The sequence below is a fragment of the Juglans regia genome, chromosome 5, assembly GCF_001411555.2.
Source record: "Juglans regia cultivar Chandler chromosome 5, Walnut 2.0, whole genome shotgun sequence".
Lineage (NCBI taxonomy): Eukaryota > Viridiplantae > Streptophyta > Magnoliopsida > Fagales > Juglandaceae > Juglans > Juglans regia.
Window position 1 is genome coordinate 3,885,157 of NC_049905.1, and position 15,565 is coordinate 3,900,721.

The 15,565-nt window shown below is 41.0% G+C and overlaps 1 protein-coding gene across 1 annotated transcript; it reads right to left on the bottom strand.

Moving 5' to 3' along the window:
• Positions 1-6,312: 6,312 nt before the first annotated feature.
• On the bottom strand, positions 6,313-6,858 carry LOC109021556. The gene is made up of 2 exons (XM_019004212.1): positions 6,610-6,858; positions 6,313-6,495 (listed from the first exon to the last, which is right to left on the bottom strand). The coding sequence occupies exons 1-2, from the start codon at positions 6,856-6,858 to the stop codon at positions 6,313-6,315; spliced, it is 432 nt and encodes a 143-aa protein (XP_018859757.1).
• Between the last annotated feature and the right edge of the window lie 8,707 nt (positions 6,859-15,565).

Below are 15,565 nucleotides of genomic sequence, written 5' to 3' on the forward strand. Positions count from 1 at the left end.
GATTTGGAAACCATTTAAGCAAAATAAAAATGGTTAAATATTAAAATATATAGTTCATGTGCTTTACCTTTGACACAAATTAGTCATTAAGTCTTTTAATTCCGAATTTTTTACTCCTTATATTTTTAACTTTGATCAAATTAACCCTTTTGTTATCATTATTACAGTCAGTTGTTAACCCCACGACTTGTCGTCAAAAAAATTATTCTCTGGGCTCTCCCACGTAGAGGTTCTCATCCCTCTATTATACAGGATTTCTGTTGGTCTAATGGAGGAAAATTTGGAGGAACTCTAAGTGATTGTCTTTGACGGAGTGTGAGCAGGAGAAAATCCAAGTGGAGACCCAGAAACTAGAAGATACTATTACTCGGGGAGGAAAGTGCTTGATTGCTCAACTGTTAACGTCTCGGCACTATAACAAAGAGGCTTTTAAAAAAACGATGAAAAAAATATGGAGACCTATGAAGAATGTTCGATTTAGAGGTTTGAATTCAACGATGCTATTGATCGAGTTTGATGATATCTATGATAAAAGTAAAATTATTCGTGAGGGCCCTTGGTCTTTGACAAACATCTGGGGCTAATCAAAGAGGTAGATGGTAATCAACCAATTCATCGAATTCAACTCACAGAGGCGCTGTTTTGGATTCGTCTTCATGATCTTCCACTTAGTGTGAGAAATGAATACGTAGGACATCTCATTCGGAGCAAGGTAGGACAGGTGGAGGAAGTGGATCTTGAGAAAGGCGAGATGGCTTGGGGAGAGGTGGCTTGGGGGCGGGTTAAGGTCGATGTTACAAAACCTTTGCTGAGAGGAAAGAAGTTTAGTCTGGGATCACATGAACCAGTCTGGGTCCAATTTTCTTATGAACGGCTTCCAGATTTCTGTTACTATTGTGGTAGAATTGGCCATAGTCATAAAGGTTGCGAGAGGTGGCAGGGTGGCCATCAAGAAAGTGATACAGAATGCTTTCCTTATGGGCAGTGGTTGGGAGCAAGTAGTAATGGTGGACGTGGGTGGGATCGGCAAGATCAGAAATGACAAGCTGGACATCCTTCTTCGATCAAGACTCCGGCAATGGAGAAACGGACAGCTAGATTCAAGGGAACAAACAGAGTTAATTATAGGAGTCAATTACAGCCAAAAGATTCCTCAATCAATGCTGACCAGCAAGATCCTTGCAATTATGGGACAGCTCAAGACAAGAAGGAAACTGCAATGGCTGATGAATCTCAGTTGACAACAGAAGATGTTGATGTTACGCAAGGTTTGGAGGGAGAGTTTGATTGGCAGGAGGGAGTCGTGGGAATAGGAGATTCTGTGAATGTGAATTATGGGATTAAGGGACCTGTTGAGGGCCATGGGCCTGGGGAGGATTGTTTGCTAAAGAGTATAAAGGCCCATTGTATCAAAAAGCCTGACATGTTGGAAGGAAGAAAATGAAAATGTATGTCCCAAATTAGCAAACCCAGCAACAGAATATCCCATTGAAGGTTATTAACAGGAAGAGGAAGGAGCCACGGGTACTTGAGGAAGATCAAGCTCGAGTGTTGAAGAAGCCTCAAGCTCTGAAGGAAACAGATAGTGCTCAGAGGGGGAATAATAAAAAACTATTGGTAGTGGCAGGTGTTCAACCCTGCCATTCGTACTCTTCATGATGTAATTGTGAAGGAAGCTCTCGATATAGTTTTCTTACAAGAAACTAGATTGAAGGCTCGTGAAGTGGAGAATTGTAAGTATAAACTTGGTTTTACAAACTGCTTGGCAATAGACTGTGTGGGGAAGAGTGGTGGTATAGCTTTATTATGGCATAGGGATGTTGATCTTGCTATTAAGAGCTTTTCCATTTATCATGTTGATGTTTTTATTAAGAATGTTGGGTCTAATAAAATGAATTGGTATCTCACTGGGGTCTATGGACATCCTGAAGCTCACCTGAGATATAAAGTCTGGGATCTTATTCGTAGATTACATAGTAATAAAGGAGAGGCATGATTGTTGTTTAGTGATTTTAATGAAATCCTAAATCAGAATGAAAAGTGGGGAGGGAGGATGAGACCTAAGAAACAACTTGTTGATGTTCGAGAGGTGCTTCAAGACTGTGCATTAAGGGATTTGGGTTTCAAAGGGCCTATGTTCACTTGATGTAATCATAGAGAAGGAGAACATTGTATCAGTAAACGACTAGACCGTTTTCTTGCTAATCATCAATGGTGTGCTGACTTCCCACAAGCAAGAGTTATACATGGGTCTGCAACCTATTCTAATCACTTGCCAATTTGGATTGAGTTAGAAGGTGAAAATTTTAAGAAGAGGAAGCCAAAGTTCTTCAGATTTGAGACTATGTGGGTAGGTGAAAAGGGTTGTGATGACATTGTTAAAGAGATTTGGATGAAAGTGGATGGCAGAAACTATATGGAAGATATTATGAATAAACTTTCTGAGTGTGGACAAAGGTTGGATAGGTGGAATCAAGCTCAATTTGGTAGGGTGCCTGTTAACATGAGGAATGCACAACAACGTTTACAAGTTATGCAAGATAGTGATCCAAAGTTTGTTGTTAAGGAGGGACATGTAGCTGCTAGAAAGGAAGTTCAACTATGGTTGGAGAGACAGGAGTTAATGTGGTGTCAGAAATCTAAAGCACTGTGGCTGAAGGAAGGTGATCAGAACTCAAAATGTTTTCATCCTAAAGCTACACATAGGAGAAAAAGGAATAATATCCTGAAAATTCAAGATGACAATGAAGAATGAAAGAATGGGGATGTTAGAGACCAAGTTATTCCGGATTTTCTTAGGAATTTGTTTTCCACTTCTGATTAGAGAGGATCTATGGATTTTTTTGGGCAACCTGACATGAAGAGTGACAAATCAAATAAATGAAGGGTTAGCAACTAGGAATACTGAGCAAGAGGTGATAGAAGCTCTGAGGTAGATCCATCCCTTGAAAGCTCCAGATCCAGATGGAATGACACCAATTTTTTATCAAAAGTTTTGTCCTATTATGGGTGGATCAGTAACTGCAGCTGTTTTGCAAGCTCTAAACACTAGTGAGTTTCCCACTTTTTTGAGTCACACTTACATCACATTGATTCCGAAGAAGAAATCCCCTACTAAAGTAGCTGACTTTCGACCTATTAGTCTATGCAATGTTGTGTATAAGTTGATGTCTAAGATAATTGCAAATAGATTGAAAAGTGTGCTCTCTTGTATTATCTCGAAGTCTCAGAGTGCTTTTGTTCTTGGCAATTTGATTACTGATAATGTGTTTAATATTTATGAACTTATTCATTATTTAAGCACAAGAAGTTAGGAAAAAAAGGCTTTATGTCTCTTACGTTAGACATGAGCAAAGCGTATGATCGTGTTTAGTTGAATTTTTTAGAGGCTGTTATGATCACCATGGGATTTGAGAGACAGCTAGTGGCTATGATCATGAAATGTATTTCCACTGTTACTTACTTTGTGTTGATTAATGTTGATCCAAAAGGGCCAATTGTTCCAACTAGGGGTTTGAGACAAGGGGATTCACTATCCCCTTATCTATTTCTACTGTGCATAGAAGGTTTAATTTCATTGATGAACACTGCTAGGGTTAAGAATAAAGTATCTGGTCTAAGGGCTTGTAGGGGTACTCCTCAGGTAAACCAATTATTGTTTGCAGATAATAGTTTGATTTTTTTGTTGAGCAAATATGGAGGAGAATAGGTATGTGCAAGGGTTGTCGGCTATTTATGAGAAGGTCTCTGGACAGAAGATTAATAGGGAGAAAACCTCTATGGTCTTTTATAAAAATGTCCTCGATGGTGTGCGTTGAAGAGATTCTGAGTATGTGGGGGATAAGTTGTAAACAACAGTATGAAAAATATTTGGGTTTACCACCAGTTGTTGGAAGATTAAAAACCAAGGTTTTTATGATATTAAACAAAAAGTCTGGCATAAGTTGCAAAGTTGGAAGGAAAAATTATTTTCTCAAGGTGGTAAGGACTAAGGAGGTTCTTATTAAAGTTGTAGTTTTGTCCATCACAACTTATTCAATGAGTTGCTTCTTATTACCTGGTACACTATGTTCAGATTTGGTATCCATGATGGCTAGATTTTGGTGGGGTCGAAAAAATGAGGAGAGGAAGATACATTGGATTAGCTAGGAAAAAATGTGTGAGACTAAAGTTAAAGGTGGCCTTGGTTTCAAATATTTGGGATCTTTCCATCTAGCCTTACTTGCTAAGCAGGGATGGAAAATTATTAATGTTGAAAACTCACTCCTTCACAAAATCTATAAGGCTAGATACTTTCTTAAGGAAAATTTCTCATTCAAAATTGGAGGCAACCCTTCATACACTTGGAGAGGAATTTGGGAAGCACAATCTTGGCTGCTTCAAGGTTGTAGATGGAGAATTGGTGATGGGAAAACTGCTAAACTTTGGACTGAGCCTTGGATTCCAGGTTTCAATAATGTTGCTTTGGTCAATCCTGATAGAGTTGCAATAAATGTGGAGGAAACAGTGGATAGTTTATTAGATAGTAATACTAATTGGTAGAATGTAGCAAAAGTGAGAGCTCTATTCAATCCAAACGTTGTCTTTCAAAGTGGGGGACCTCGTGTTGAGAGAGGCAAAGATGACATCCAAACAACAAGGAGAGAGCAAACTCAAGCCCAACTAGGAAGGGTTGTACTTGGTAATCGCCTGCGAAATGCTAGGCTTGTATCGTCCGGAGGATATGAGCAGGAAAAGGCCTCCACGACTGGGAACACGGAGCACTTAAAGAAGAACTTTGTATAAACTCCCCCTCCCTCTTGGCCTGGCTAAGGATTGGAATGATGTCGTTGCAAACTTACTTCCACGACCACATAACACCACACAAATCATCCCAATACTCCATAGGGCACTCGATCACATCACACACAACAAAGCATAAATAACACGTTCACAAAGCAACACAACTCACAAGTCCAACAACACCATTTCATATGCATAGTTAGAGAGCCACTTACAACATGTAGGAGAAAATTTCTGGATGATCATGTGCGTCCTGAGCTCCCACTTATAAAAATTCCGTCCTCAAAATTGAAAATTTTCACCAACCTAAATGATTCAGCTACTCCATTACAATTAAATGACTAAATACTTGTCCAAATACAACTTATCCAATTACCATTATCCAAATAAGTATGGATATTGTTCCCTCGTGTCTTCTCTTTCTTAGGTAATATCTTGAGTTGTTGGATCTCCCCACAAAACTTTCACCAGAGGTATTGTCTTAAACCTTAATTTCTGCTCCTTCCAATCTAAGATCTTCGGAGCTTCCACATAGGTAAGGATGAGTTGGAGTTGGATGCTACCAGGGTTGACCATTCAGGGTTCCTTTTGCCCAAAGCTTTTCATCAAGGATGAGACATGGCATACGTCGTGCATGTCCCCAAAATCCTCCAGTAATGCAACCCTTTAAGCCACTGGGCCAATCTTCTCTACTACTTAGAAAGGTCCAACATACCTCGGACTGAGCTTCCCTTTAAGGACTTAACACCCTTCATAGGCTACACTTTGAGGTATACCCAGTCGCCTTCCTTGAAAAACAATTATCTTCTCCTTATGTCAGCATAACTCTTTTGTCGACTTTAAGCTGCTGCCATCTTATCTCGAATGACTTTGACTTGGTCCATCATCTCTTGAACTAGCTCTGATCCAATGAGCTTGTTTCCACCAACTTAGTCCCAGTACAGAGATGACCTAAACTTCCTCCCGTAAGGGCCTCATAGGGTGTCATCTGAATAGTCGCTTGGAAGCTACTATTATAGGCAAACTCTATGAATGGTAGGTGATTCTCCCAACTACCCTTGAATTCCAAAGTGCAAACTCATAACATATCTTCCAGAGAATGGATAGTCCACTCCGATTGATTGTCTACCTGCGGGTAATACGTGCTACTGAATCTTAGCTTCGTGCCCATCGCAGCCTGTAAGCTCTTCCAAAAATACGAAGTAAACCTTGGGTCTCGATCTGATGCAATACTCTTGGGTACTCCGTGCAATCTGACTATTTCCTTCATCTATAGCCAAGTCAACTTCCCCAAAGTTTCTGTATTGGTGACAGGAAAAAAATGGGCACTCTTAGTTAAATCTATGATCACCCAAATCGAATTATTTCTACTTAGAGTTCTTGTTAAGCCGAGTGCAAAGTCCATGGCAATAGTGTCTCATTTCCATTCAGGGATCAGTAAAGGCTGCAGGTTCCCAACGGGTCTCTAATGCTATGCTTTTACTTGTCGGCAGGTAGGGCACCTTTCAACAAACATAGCTATATCTTTCTTCATTCATTCCCACCAGAAGCCTTTTTTCCATATCTCAGTAAATTTTCAGAATCCACCTCTGACGATTTCGCTATATCCACCATCTGAGACTTCTGACTCAGTGCATCGACAACCAGGTCAGCCTTCCCTAGATGGTACTTGATCCAGCATTTGTAGTCACTTATTGTCTCCAACCACCTCCTCTATTTCATGTTAAGATTCTTATAACTGAAGATGTATTTCAAGCTCTTGTGATCTGTGTAGATCTCACAGGCTTCGCCATAGGGATAGTGTCCCTAGATTTTTAAAGTGAAAACCACTGTAGCTAACTCCAGATCATGCATGGGATAATTCTTTTCATGATCTTTTAGTTGGCAAAATGCATACGACACAACTTGACCATCCTGTATCAAGAAGCACCTGAGAGCAAACTTGGATGCGTTGCTAAAGACCATCATTGGCTTGTGTGGCACGGGTAGTGCCAACACAAGTGTTGTGGTTAGCCTCCTCTTCAGTTCTAGGAAGCTCTTCTTGCACTTCTTGGTCCAGATGAATTGGGTGTTCATTTTAGTCAAGTTCGTGAATGATCCGAAGAGTTTGGACAAACATTCCTCAAATCTTCGATAATAACCTACAAGTCCCAACATACTTATGATCTCATGTACAGTCTTGGAACATGGCCAAACTATTACTACTTCAATCTTGCTAAGGTCCACCGCTACTCCATCCTAGGAGATTACATGCCCAAGGATTTTAACTTCATTCAACCAGAACTCGCACTTGTTGAGTTTTGCATACAATCGATGCTCCTATAATTTTCCTAGTATCAGTTGTTGGTTGTTCATGTGGTCCTCCAGATCTTACGAGTAGATTAGAATGTCGTTGATGAAAACCACTACAAATGGTATCCAAGAAGGGTTGAAACACCTAGTTCATCATATCCATGAATGTTGTGAGTGCATTGGCCAATCCGAATGGCATTACCCTAAACAGATAGTGCCCATATCTAGTTCTGAATGCAGTCTTGGGCACATTCCTCTCCTTGATTCTAAGCTGGTAATACCTCAACCTAAGATCAATCTTGAAAAATACTATTGCTCCTTGTAGTTGATCAAACAGATAATCAATCTTGGGCAAGGGATACTTATTTTTTGTTGTCACCTTTTTAAGCTCCCAGTTGTCTATAGACATCTTGAGAGTCTTGTCCTTCTTATTAACAAATAGCACCAGCGCTCCCCATGGTGACAAACTTGGTCTGATAAACCCCTTGTTCATAAACTCATGTAGTTGCACCTTCAACTCCTTCAGTTCTAATGGTGCCATTCGATAAGCCTTGCATACGAGAGTTGCTCCAGGTTCCAAGTCAATTGCAAACTCAATTTTTCGAATAGGAGGCAACCTTGGGAGATCGTTGGCGAAAACTTCTGGGAACTCCTCAACAACTGGAATCCCCATTACCTACTTCATCTTCGTTGGTTTCAACACTACTTGAACCAAATATGCTTCCGGTCCACTGGCCAAATATTTCTTGGCTTGAATGGTTGATATCATTTGGGTATCTACTTAACTCTAATGCCTGCAAACTCCATACTTTCTTCTCTAGGTAGTTGAAAAATGACCACCTGACTCTAACAATTGATACTGGCATAGTATTGGAACAGTTAATCCATTCCCAAGATAATGTCGAACCCAAGAAGGTTGAACATTATCAAGTCTGCTTCCAACACTCTTCCTCCCAAGTCTAAAAGGCAACTAATGCAACCCTTGAATGTGTTACTTCTCCAATCATTAGAGCCACTACCACAGTTTGCAGTAGGGAATTCTTTTGTAAACTATGCATTCAAGCGACTGTAGCAGATACGAATGACTATAGCGCACCCAAGTCAAACAAGGTACAAGCGTAAAATTCGTACAGTTTAACTCTTCCTGATAAAGTCAAACATCCTTAATCTTAATAATTTGCTTGATAAAATGCAATAATTCCAATAATTAAGGCAAGTTTGTACCTGTGATGACTCCTGCTTCTTGGGTTTCTAGAGCCTCCTCATCAACATCTCTAGGCATCAAAATATATAGTCAGGCCTGTACGGATTGTCTCTAGCCCAACCTTCTTTCACGTGGGCCTTGTCAATTACCTTCGGCCACACTAGGGTATTCCCTAGCGAAGTTCCATGTCTGGGGGCATCTAAAGTAGTTGTTTTTACCTTGACAACAATCTCCTTCATGAAACTTGTTGCATCGGCTGCAAACGGGTGCTCTACCCCCAATGGGAACTCCCATGGTTGCTTGTAGTCATGCCCCAGATTTAGACACGAATTTATGGGGTTACCTTGAGCTGCTTCCTTCCCTAATATAAGTCCTCCTCTTCTGACTTGTTGCCATGGCCACCAGGCTATGGTGCTCACATTCAGCTATATAGGGTACTTCCACTAGCCTCTAGAAATTCTAAGTTTGATGGCAGGCAACTTGAGCACGTATCCACAGTTGTAATTCTTCCTGAAAACATTCAGCTTGCATCTCTTCAATGGATGTAAGATGTGTGGCAAACTTCCCTAGTTCCATAAACTTTGCGACATACTACTCCACAGTCATAACCCCTTGGAAAAGGCTGGCAAATGCCCTTGCCTTTTGTTGTCTCTCGGTGTTTAGGAAGAAGCGGTCGTTAAACTCCTTGAACTGCCTCCAAGTCATGGCTACTATTGACCCAATTCCATTACCAGAAGCTATTTCTTCAACCTGGGGTTGTGATACTCACACACCCATATAAAAACATTTAACTTAGAATCTAACAAAAACACAAAATCTAGTTTACATGCATAATTCATAGTAAGAAATTCAGCAAACAATTATAAAACATAAAGCATGCCAATAATAAATATTCAGCAAATAATTACATGATGGAGAGCAATACAGCAACAAATACATTATGACAAAAAGTATATGTTGAGAAATTCTAACAAGCATTCACAAGTTGTAATTCAATGCAAGGGAGAGAATTTCCAGCTCACATTCACAAGTTCGAAAACAGTGCAAAAGTATGGAAATTCTCAATACCCCATTGCAACTGAATAACAGTGTGAACGAGGGTAAAATCTCCACATCATAATTTACTATTGTAGTAATAAAAGCAAGGGATTTACAACATAAATAATAATTGGACAATCAGTCAAGGTTCTATCGAAAAACGACACATAATCACAACTTCATTGGGCTCTCGGTCTCATCACAACTACACAAATCATCCCAACACTTCATAGGGAACTCGGCCACATCACACTATACAAATCATCCTAACACTCTACAGAGCACAAGGCCAAATCACACACAATAGAGCATCAACAACAGGTTCATAAGGCAACACAACTCACAAGTCCAACAACACCATTTCATAAGCATAATCAAAGAGCCACTTACAACACGAAAGGAAAAATTTATGGATGATCACAAGTGTCCTGAGCACCACTGCTTCCTGTGGTTGTTAACGTCAACTGGAGGTGCAGTGATCTCTTGGGTGGTTGTGGGTGTCTCAGGCAAATAGAGAAACTGTGTGTATGATGTGTTTCAAGGATAGAGAGAGAGGGTGAGACAGAGAGTAAGGAAGGGGAAACCGAGAGGGAATGCATAGGTGGTTGGCCAGCAGCCTAAGCGAGGTGAGAGAGAGAGAGGGTGAGATGAAGACAGAGAGAATGAGACGGACAGAGAGTGACGGAGACAAAGGGGGAAAGGAGGGAAAGTGAGAGAAGACAAAGGGAGGAGAAGCTGGCTAGCGAGAGCTGATAAGGGTGGCTAGCGGCTTGAAAATTTCACAAAGAGAGGGAGGCAAAAAGTTGCGAAGACATAGAGGGAGAAAAAGAGAATGCAAGGAAGAGAGAGAGTGTGGGTAGATAGAGACCGAGATTCTAGATAGGGAAGAGCCCACCGTTGTCAAAGGGAAACAAAGCGCGGCTAAGGTTAGGCTTTTCGAACCCTAACGTTGTGAGCCTCTAGACTGAGAGAGAGGGAAGGATCAATGACACTTACCATGACCTTAGCTCGAATGGTGTATAGCAGCACCAAATGGTGGTAGATGAAGGAAGAGAAAGAAAGTGCGAGAAAGGGAGAAGAGAAATCGGAGGGAGGGAGAGTGAGACTGAGAGATGAGAGGGAGGCAGAGAGAGATGTTGTTGGAGGTGGGGGGTTTTCAACCCATTTATAGGCCAGGGAACCCCTTCAAGGGTGGTAAAGTTCTTGGCTTTGGTTGGGGGAGGTGGGCAGTGCTGCCATTCGGTGTAAGTGTATTTGTGTGGTTGGTGTGCAAAGAGGCACACAAAGATCACGAGACGGAGAGAGGCCAATATGAAGGGAAGGAAGAGAGGAAGAGAGCGGAAAGGGAAAAGGAGAAAGGAAAAAGAATTAGGGTTTGTGTTTATTGGTCAAATGATGTCGTTTTGATGGTGGGCTTGGGCCTTAGTTGCGGGTTGGGCTTCACATAATATTGTTAGTGAAATACATAATAATATAATAAAGTCGAGGTATAACTTAAGTAATTATCTATATATTCTTCTATTTATTTTTTGTTGTCCTAGGGCTTACTTAAGTCTAAGATTTGATTTGTTGATTTTTTTTTTTTTTTTTTTTTGTCGTTATTTATAAGGAAAATTAATTAATCATTCAAATTCTAGAATATTAAAAGTTCGACCATATTGTTAATTAGATTTGTTAGTTTTTTCTTTCCAAAAAGGTATGTACATTCCATCGATAGGCTCTTGCGACCAAATGAAACTCGTTCGATCATTTCAATCGGAGAAAAAGGCCCAAGCAATCGAGAATATATATATATCAAAATAACAGATCAGGTATGCTGATTTTGTCTTAGCTTACTTTCCCATAATTTTGGCTTGTGATTTGGCCAGCATCTTCAGTTTTTCTTTTGTGATAATCTATGATCTACTTGGTATATATATAAAGTTTTGATAGTATGGAATTTTACTCCCTTGAAGCTACATTATTTATTCCTATATCAAACTAAACTTATGTAGTCCAACAGCAATGATTGATACACCTAGCTAGCTACAATATTTCATTTTTACAAGTTTTTTATAATTGTTTTTTCTAAATAGAGGGCGATTATGTAAAGATTTGAAATTCAATTAAAAGAAATTAATTTTTTTTTAATGAGGTAGCACCATCACATTGGTTGATTGTAAAAGAAGATTAATGTAAATGACCCAAGAAAAAAAAAACACAAGAAAAGTCATCTTACAATAATATCAAGCACAGTAAGCAGTAAGTGGGTTTTTTGAACTATGCATCAGGGCTTCGGGCACTAACACCTATGATGAGCTTCATTGTTAACGCCTCATGGAGACAAGCAAGATTTTTTTTTTTGAGAAATAGACTGGATTTATTAATGAAAATAAAGTTATAGCTGTGACTGATACATACAAAAAAAAAAACTCAGATTACAAGTTAACTACTCACTGTTAAGGCTCCACCAGTACACAAATTCATTTGTGACTGGTATGGTCTTGACTTCTAGAACTCTCTAAAAACAAACCGTCTGAGAGACTCCACTCTGCCTAAAGCAGAAATTTCAAACCCCACCCACCAGAGGAAGAGAGGACTTTCACTCTATGGACAAAATGTCCAGGAGACTATTTCTTTTTTATTATTAACCTAAAACAAAAGAAATAACATAAAAATGTAAATGATATATGGGAAAATAACAAAATACAGCTTGAAAAATTGTAGATCCGCATTTTCAACTTTAGAGGAAATAAAAAAAGCAAACATAGGGACTGTGGTGGCGCGTGAGAGACATGCGCCACCCTGGAAGTACAATGGACAGTCGAGTCTGAAGAAACCGATGACCCTGGTCTCAGAAATGTCGCACGTGGCGGTAGTAGAGCTTCCCTTGCGGTGGTACATGGATGTCACGCGCATACTTTGGACCGTGCATGTGGCTCACGAGTCGCTCCGTTCAACGAGATTCTTCGCCTGTCTGAAGGATCGGCGCCTTCAGAATCTTGTAGTGGGGCGCATGGTGGTCACTGAGCTCCGAAGAACAACAGATCGACATTTCGCCCTACTTTGAAAAAACACACAAAACCATAAAAGATAAGAGAAAAAATTAAAGAGAAGAGGGAGGAGGGAGGAGGGAGGAGGGATGAGGGATGAGGGAGGGAGGAGCCGAAGCTCCAACCCCCCTCCTCTAGTTTGGATTTTTTTAGGAGACCTTCTCTAGAAAGAAGAGGGAGAGAGCGAGATGTCACCAAGCAAGATTTAGATTATATTCTAAAAGAACTAATCAATTATATAATTAGAATTATATTGAAATTATTATAAAAAACAAGAACTTTTTCTTTCTAAACAATGTGAGATTTTATATATCACCTATATCATTATCACTTGGTATGGAATATCGCATATATATATATATATATATATAATAAAGTTCCTCACTAATCAGAAACTAATGTCAACATTCAAAGACTGCGAAATACTATGCAAAAAAAGAAATATTCTGCTAGCTTTGTTTGGGTAAAAGTTTTCTAATATGATCTATAAGCAAACAAATTTTGTTTTTTTTTTCTTTGCAGTACTGTCGGCAACGTGTTATTATCTAGTTTCAGGAGTCCTCGACTTCTTTGGTATACCCTGTCCACTCCATCAAAATCATACACTGATTTTTTAAGGTTTTTTTTTCTTTTTTATTATTATTTATATAAGTTCAACCAATTAACTAATTGACAATGTCTCGATAATTGTCGAAGGAATTGTGCAGTTGTACAAAATGAAAAAGATCCATGTCCAGTACAATGAACTTCTTTCTCACGTGTAAAGTGATATCAGAATCAAAAAGTCAACTACTTATGGATGGCCTAGTTCATACTGCTATTTGCCGGGCTGCCATGAACGGGATTTTCGAGTTTGTTTCTAAGATGCTTGAAACGAATCGACAATTTTTATGGACCGGAGATAGAAATGCAAGGAACATAGTTATGATTGCTGTCTTGCTTCGTCAATAAAAAATCTTTAGCATTCTATACGGGCTAGATACGATGATGAACTAGTACTCCTTTAGTAAACGTACGTTTACTAAATGTCAATGAAAATAACATGTTATATATGGCAAGGAAGATAAAAGTGTTAGACCCCCACGTCGAGTTGCCTCAAGAGGAGCCGCACACGCCCTAGCCATGGTGGGTACTTGCACCTTGGCTAGCCCACAACCATGCCTTGGCTCGTGGGGTGACACGCACGGGGCGCCCAGCATGCATGCATGCCTTGGCCCGTGCGATGGCACCCACGGGGTGCCCAGCATGCGGGCTAGCAAGGCTAGCAGGCACACGGCAGCACGCGCAGCACAGGCTAGTGCGCACAGGCGCGCAGCACAGGCCCCGCGCGCACAGGCGCGCAGCACCAGGCGCCCCAGCGGGCCGCACACCCAGGCACTTTGCAGTGCGCAGGCCCGTGCGCGCATCAGTGGGCCGCAGGGCCCTACTGGCACCCATGCGCCGCACAGGCAAGCCAGTCCCCGCTCGCGCGCGCATGCCCAGACTGACCATGCCGCACACCCGCATGGCCTGGGTTTCTCCTGCCGCACATCAACTTGACCATGGGTCCTTGCCGCATGCCAGCACGCCCACGCCCATCCTGCAGCGCACCAGCGAGGCTAGTGGCACGCCCCATGGCGTGCCATCCAGCTCACGGCTCCAGCCAGTGCCATGCGGAGCAGGCCAGTGGCATGCCATCCAGCGCACGGCTCCAGCCCGTGCCATGCAGCCAACGCCCAAGCCAACCACATGGACCATGCCGAACCAACACTTAGCCATGGACCAACCAACCAACATGCAACCACTTAACCCACCTTGGGTCCGTGCATGTCACACCATGGTTTAGTCCATGGCTCCTTTTTATTGTTTTACTTATTTAATCCTTTTATTATTTGCTATTTACTTTAAAGGGATCATTTTGGGGTTTCCAAGTTGTAACCTATAAATAGGACCCTTAGTCATTTCATTCCCATCTTTTGGCAAAACTCTTAGAGAGAGAACATTGTTTGAGAGATCATCTTTTGGTGCAAGTGCACTTGGGCAATTTGGGTGCAATCCGTGAATCCCAAATTGATTTATCATTTTATGAAGTTTAATTATTCCTTGTGCAATACGTGAATCAAGGCTTGATTGTTTATTTATTCTTTGTTTGATTCTTGTTTATCTAAGAGCAATAGTGTTCTATATATTGTTCTTGGAAGTTCATATTTGTTCTTGAAGTTCTTCTTTAATTTTAGTCTCTCCATCCATTTGATTCTACATTTCGACTTAAAAAGGTGTTAGTCAACTTTCCATAAGTTGTTCTAACCCCTTTTGGTTACCCTAGCCGAATAGCAACATTTGGTAGGTCAAATCCCATTCGGCCACCTATTGCCTTATTGGGACTTGCCTAGCCGCCACCCTACATTCCTTTTGCATCCAACATAATTAGGAAACTTTCCTAATTCCAGCCCTATCCCATTTCGGCAACCCTAACTATCCCTTTCCATATCCTACTTTGGTAACCCTAGCCGCCCCATCCTTTTCCCATTTTGGCAAACCCTAGCCGCCACAACCACTTACCATATTGAGCTAACCCTAGCCGCCAACCTCATTCCATATTTGGCAAACCCTAGCTGCCAACTTCCTTACCCTTTTGGGCAAACCCTAGCCGCCATTATCCTTTTCTATTTCGGGAAACCCTAGTACACCTCATAGCCGTGCATCACCCATCATCCTACCCTACACTTACATCATCCAACCCTAATATCCCTTACTCTTACTAGCCGAAATACACAACCCCATATTGGCACATTGGTCACCTTGACCATCTTTGGGCGTGGACCAAGCAAGAGAAGGACTTGGACTCGGTCACCTCAAGGCTACTATTGGCTTAGCAAGGCAAGTGTTTAGGGACTAGACCGGAGTCCCTAACAAGAAGATTCCACTTGGTTAATAAAATCCCAGGAGTACTAGTTAATTTACAAATGTAAAGAGAGTTATAATGGTTCAAGGTCCTCTCTCTCTCTACATGTCATTGGCCTAGCAGCATCCTTAATTTGTGCACCTCCTTGTTGGCCTCCTCTTTCTTCAGGTAAGTCTACATTAATTTTCAGCTTCATGGTACAGTGAAAGAAACACCAATGCCACATTGAACATCTATTACATGCAGGTGAAATATCATATCCTTCCAATGCAACATCATGCTGCATGCGGTCCGATTCTTCTTGTTCCAAATTGGGACAGCTAGCCATGTTGG

Excerpts from the sequence above, each read along its gene's own strand:
- LOC109021556 (XM_019004212.1), bottom strand. The coding sequence starts at position 6,858 with ATGAACACCCAATTCATCTGGACCAAGAAGTGCAAGAAGAGCTTCCTA. Across the intron at positions 6,496-6,609 it reads ATCTGGAGTTAGCTACAGTG|AGGAGGTGGTTGGAGACAAT; the intron begins GTTTTCACTTTA and ends AACATGAAATAG.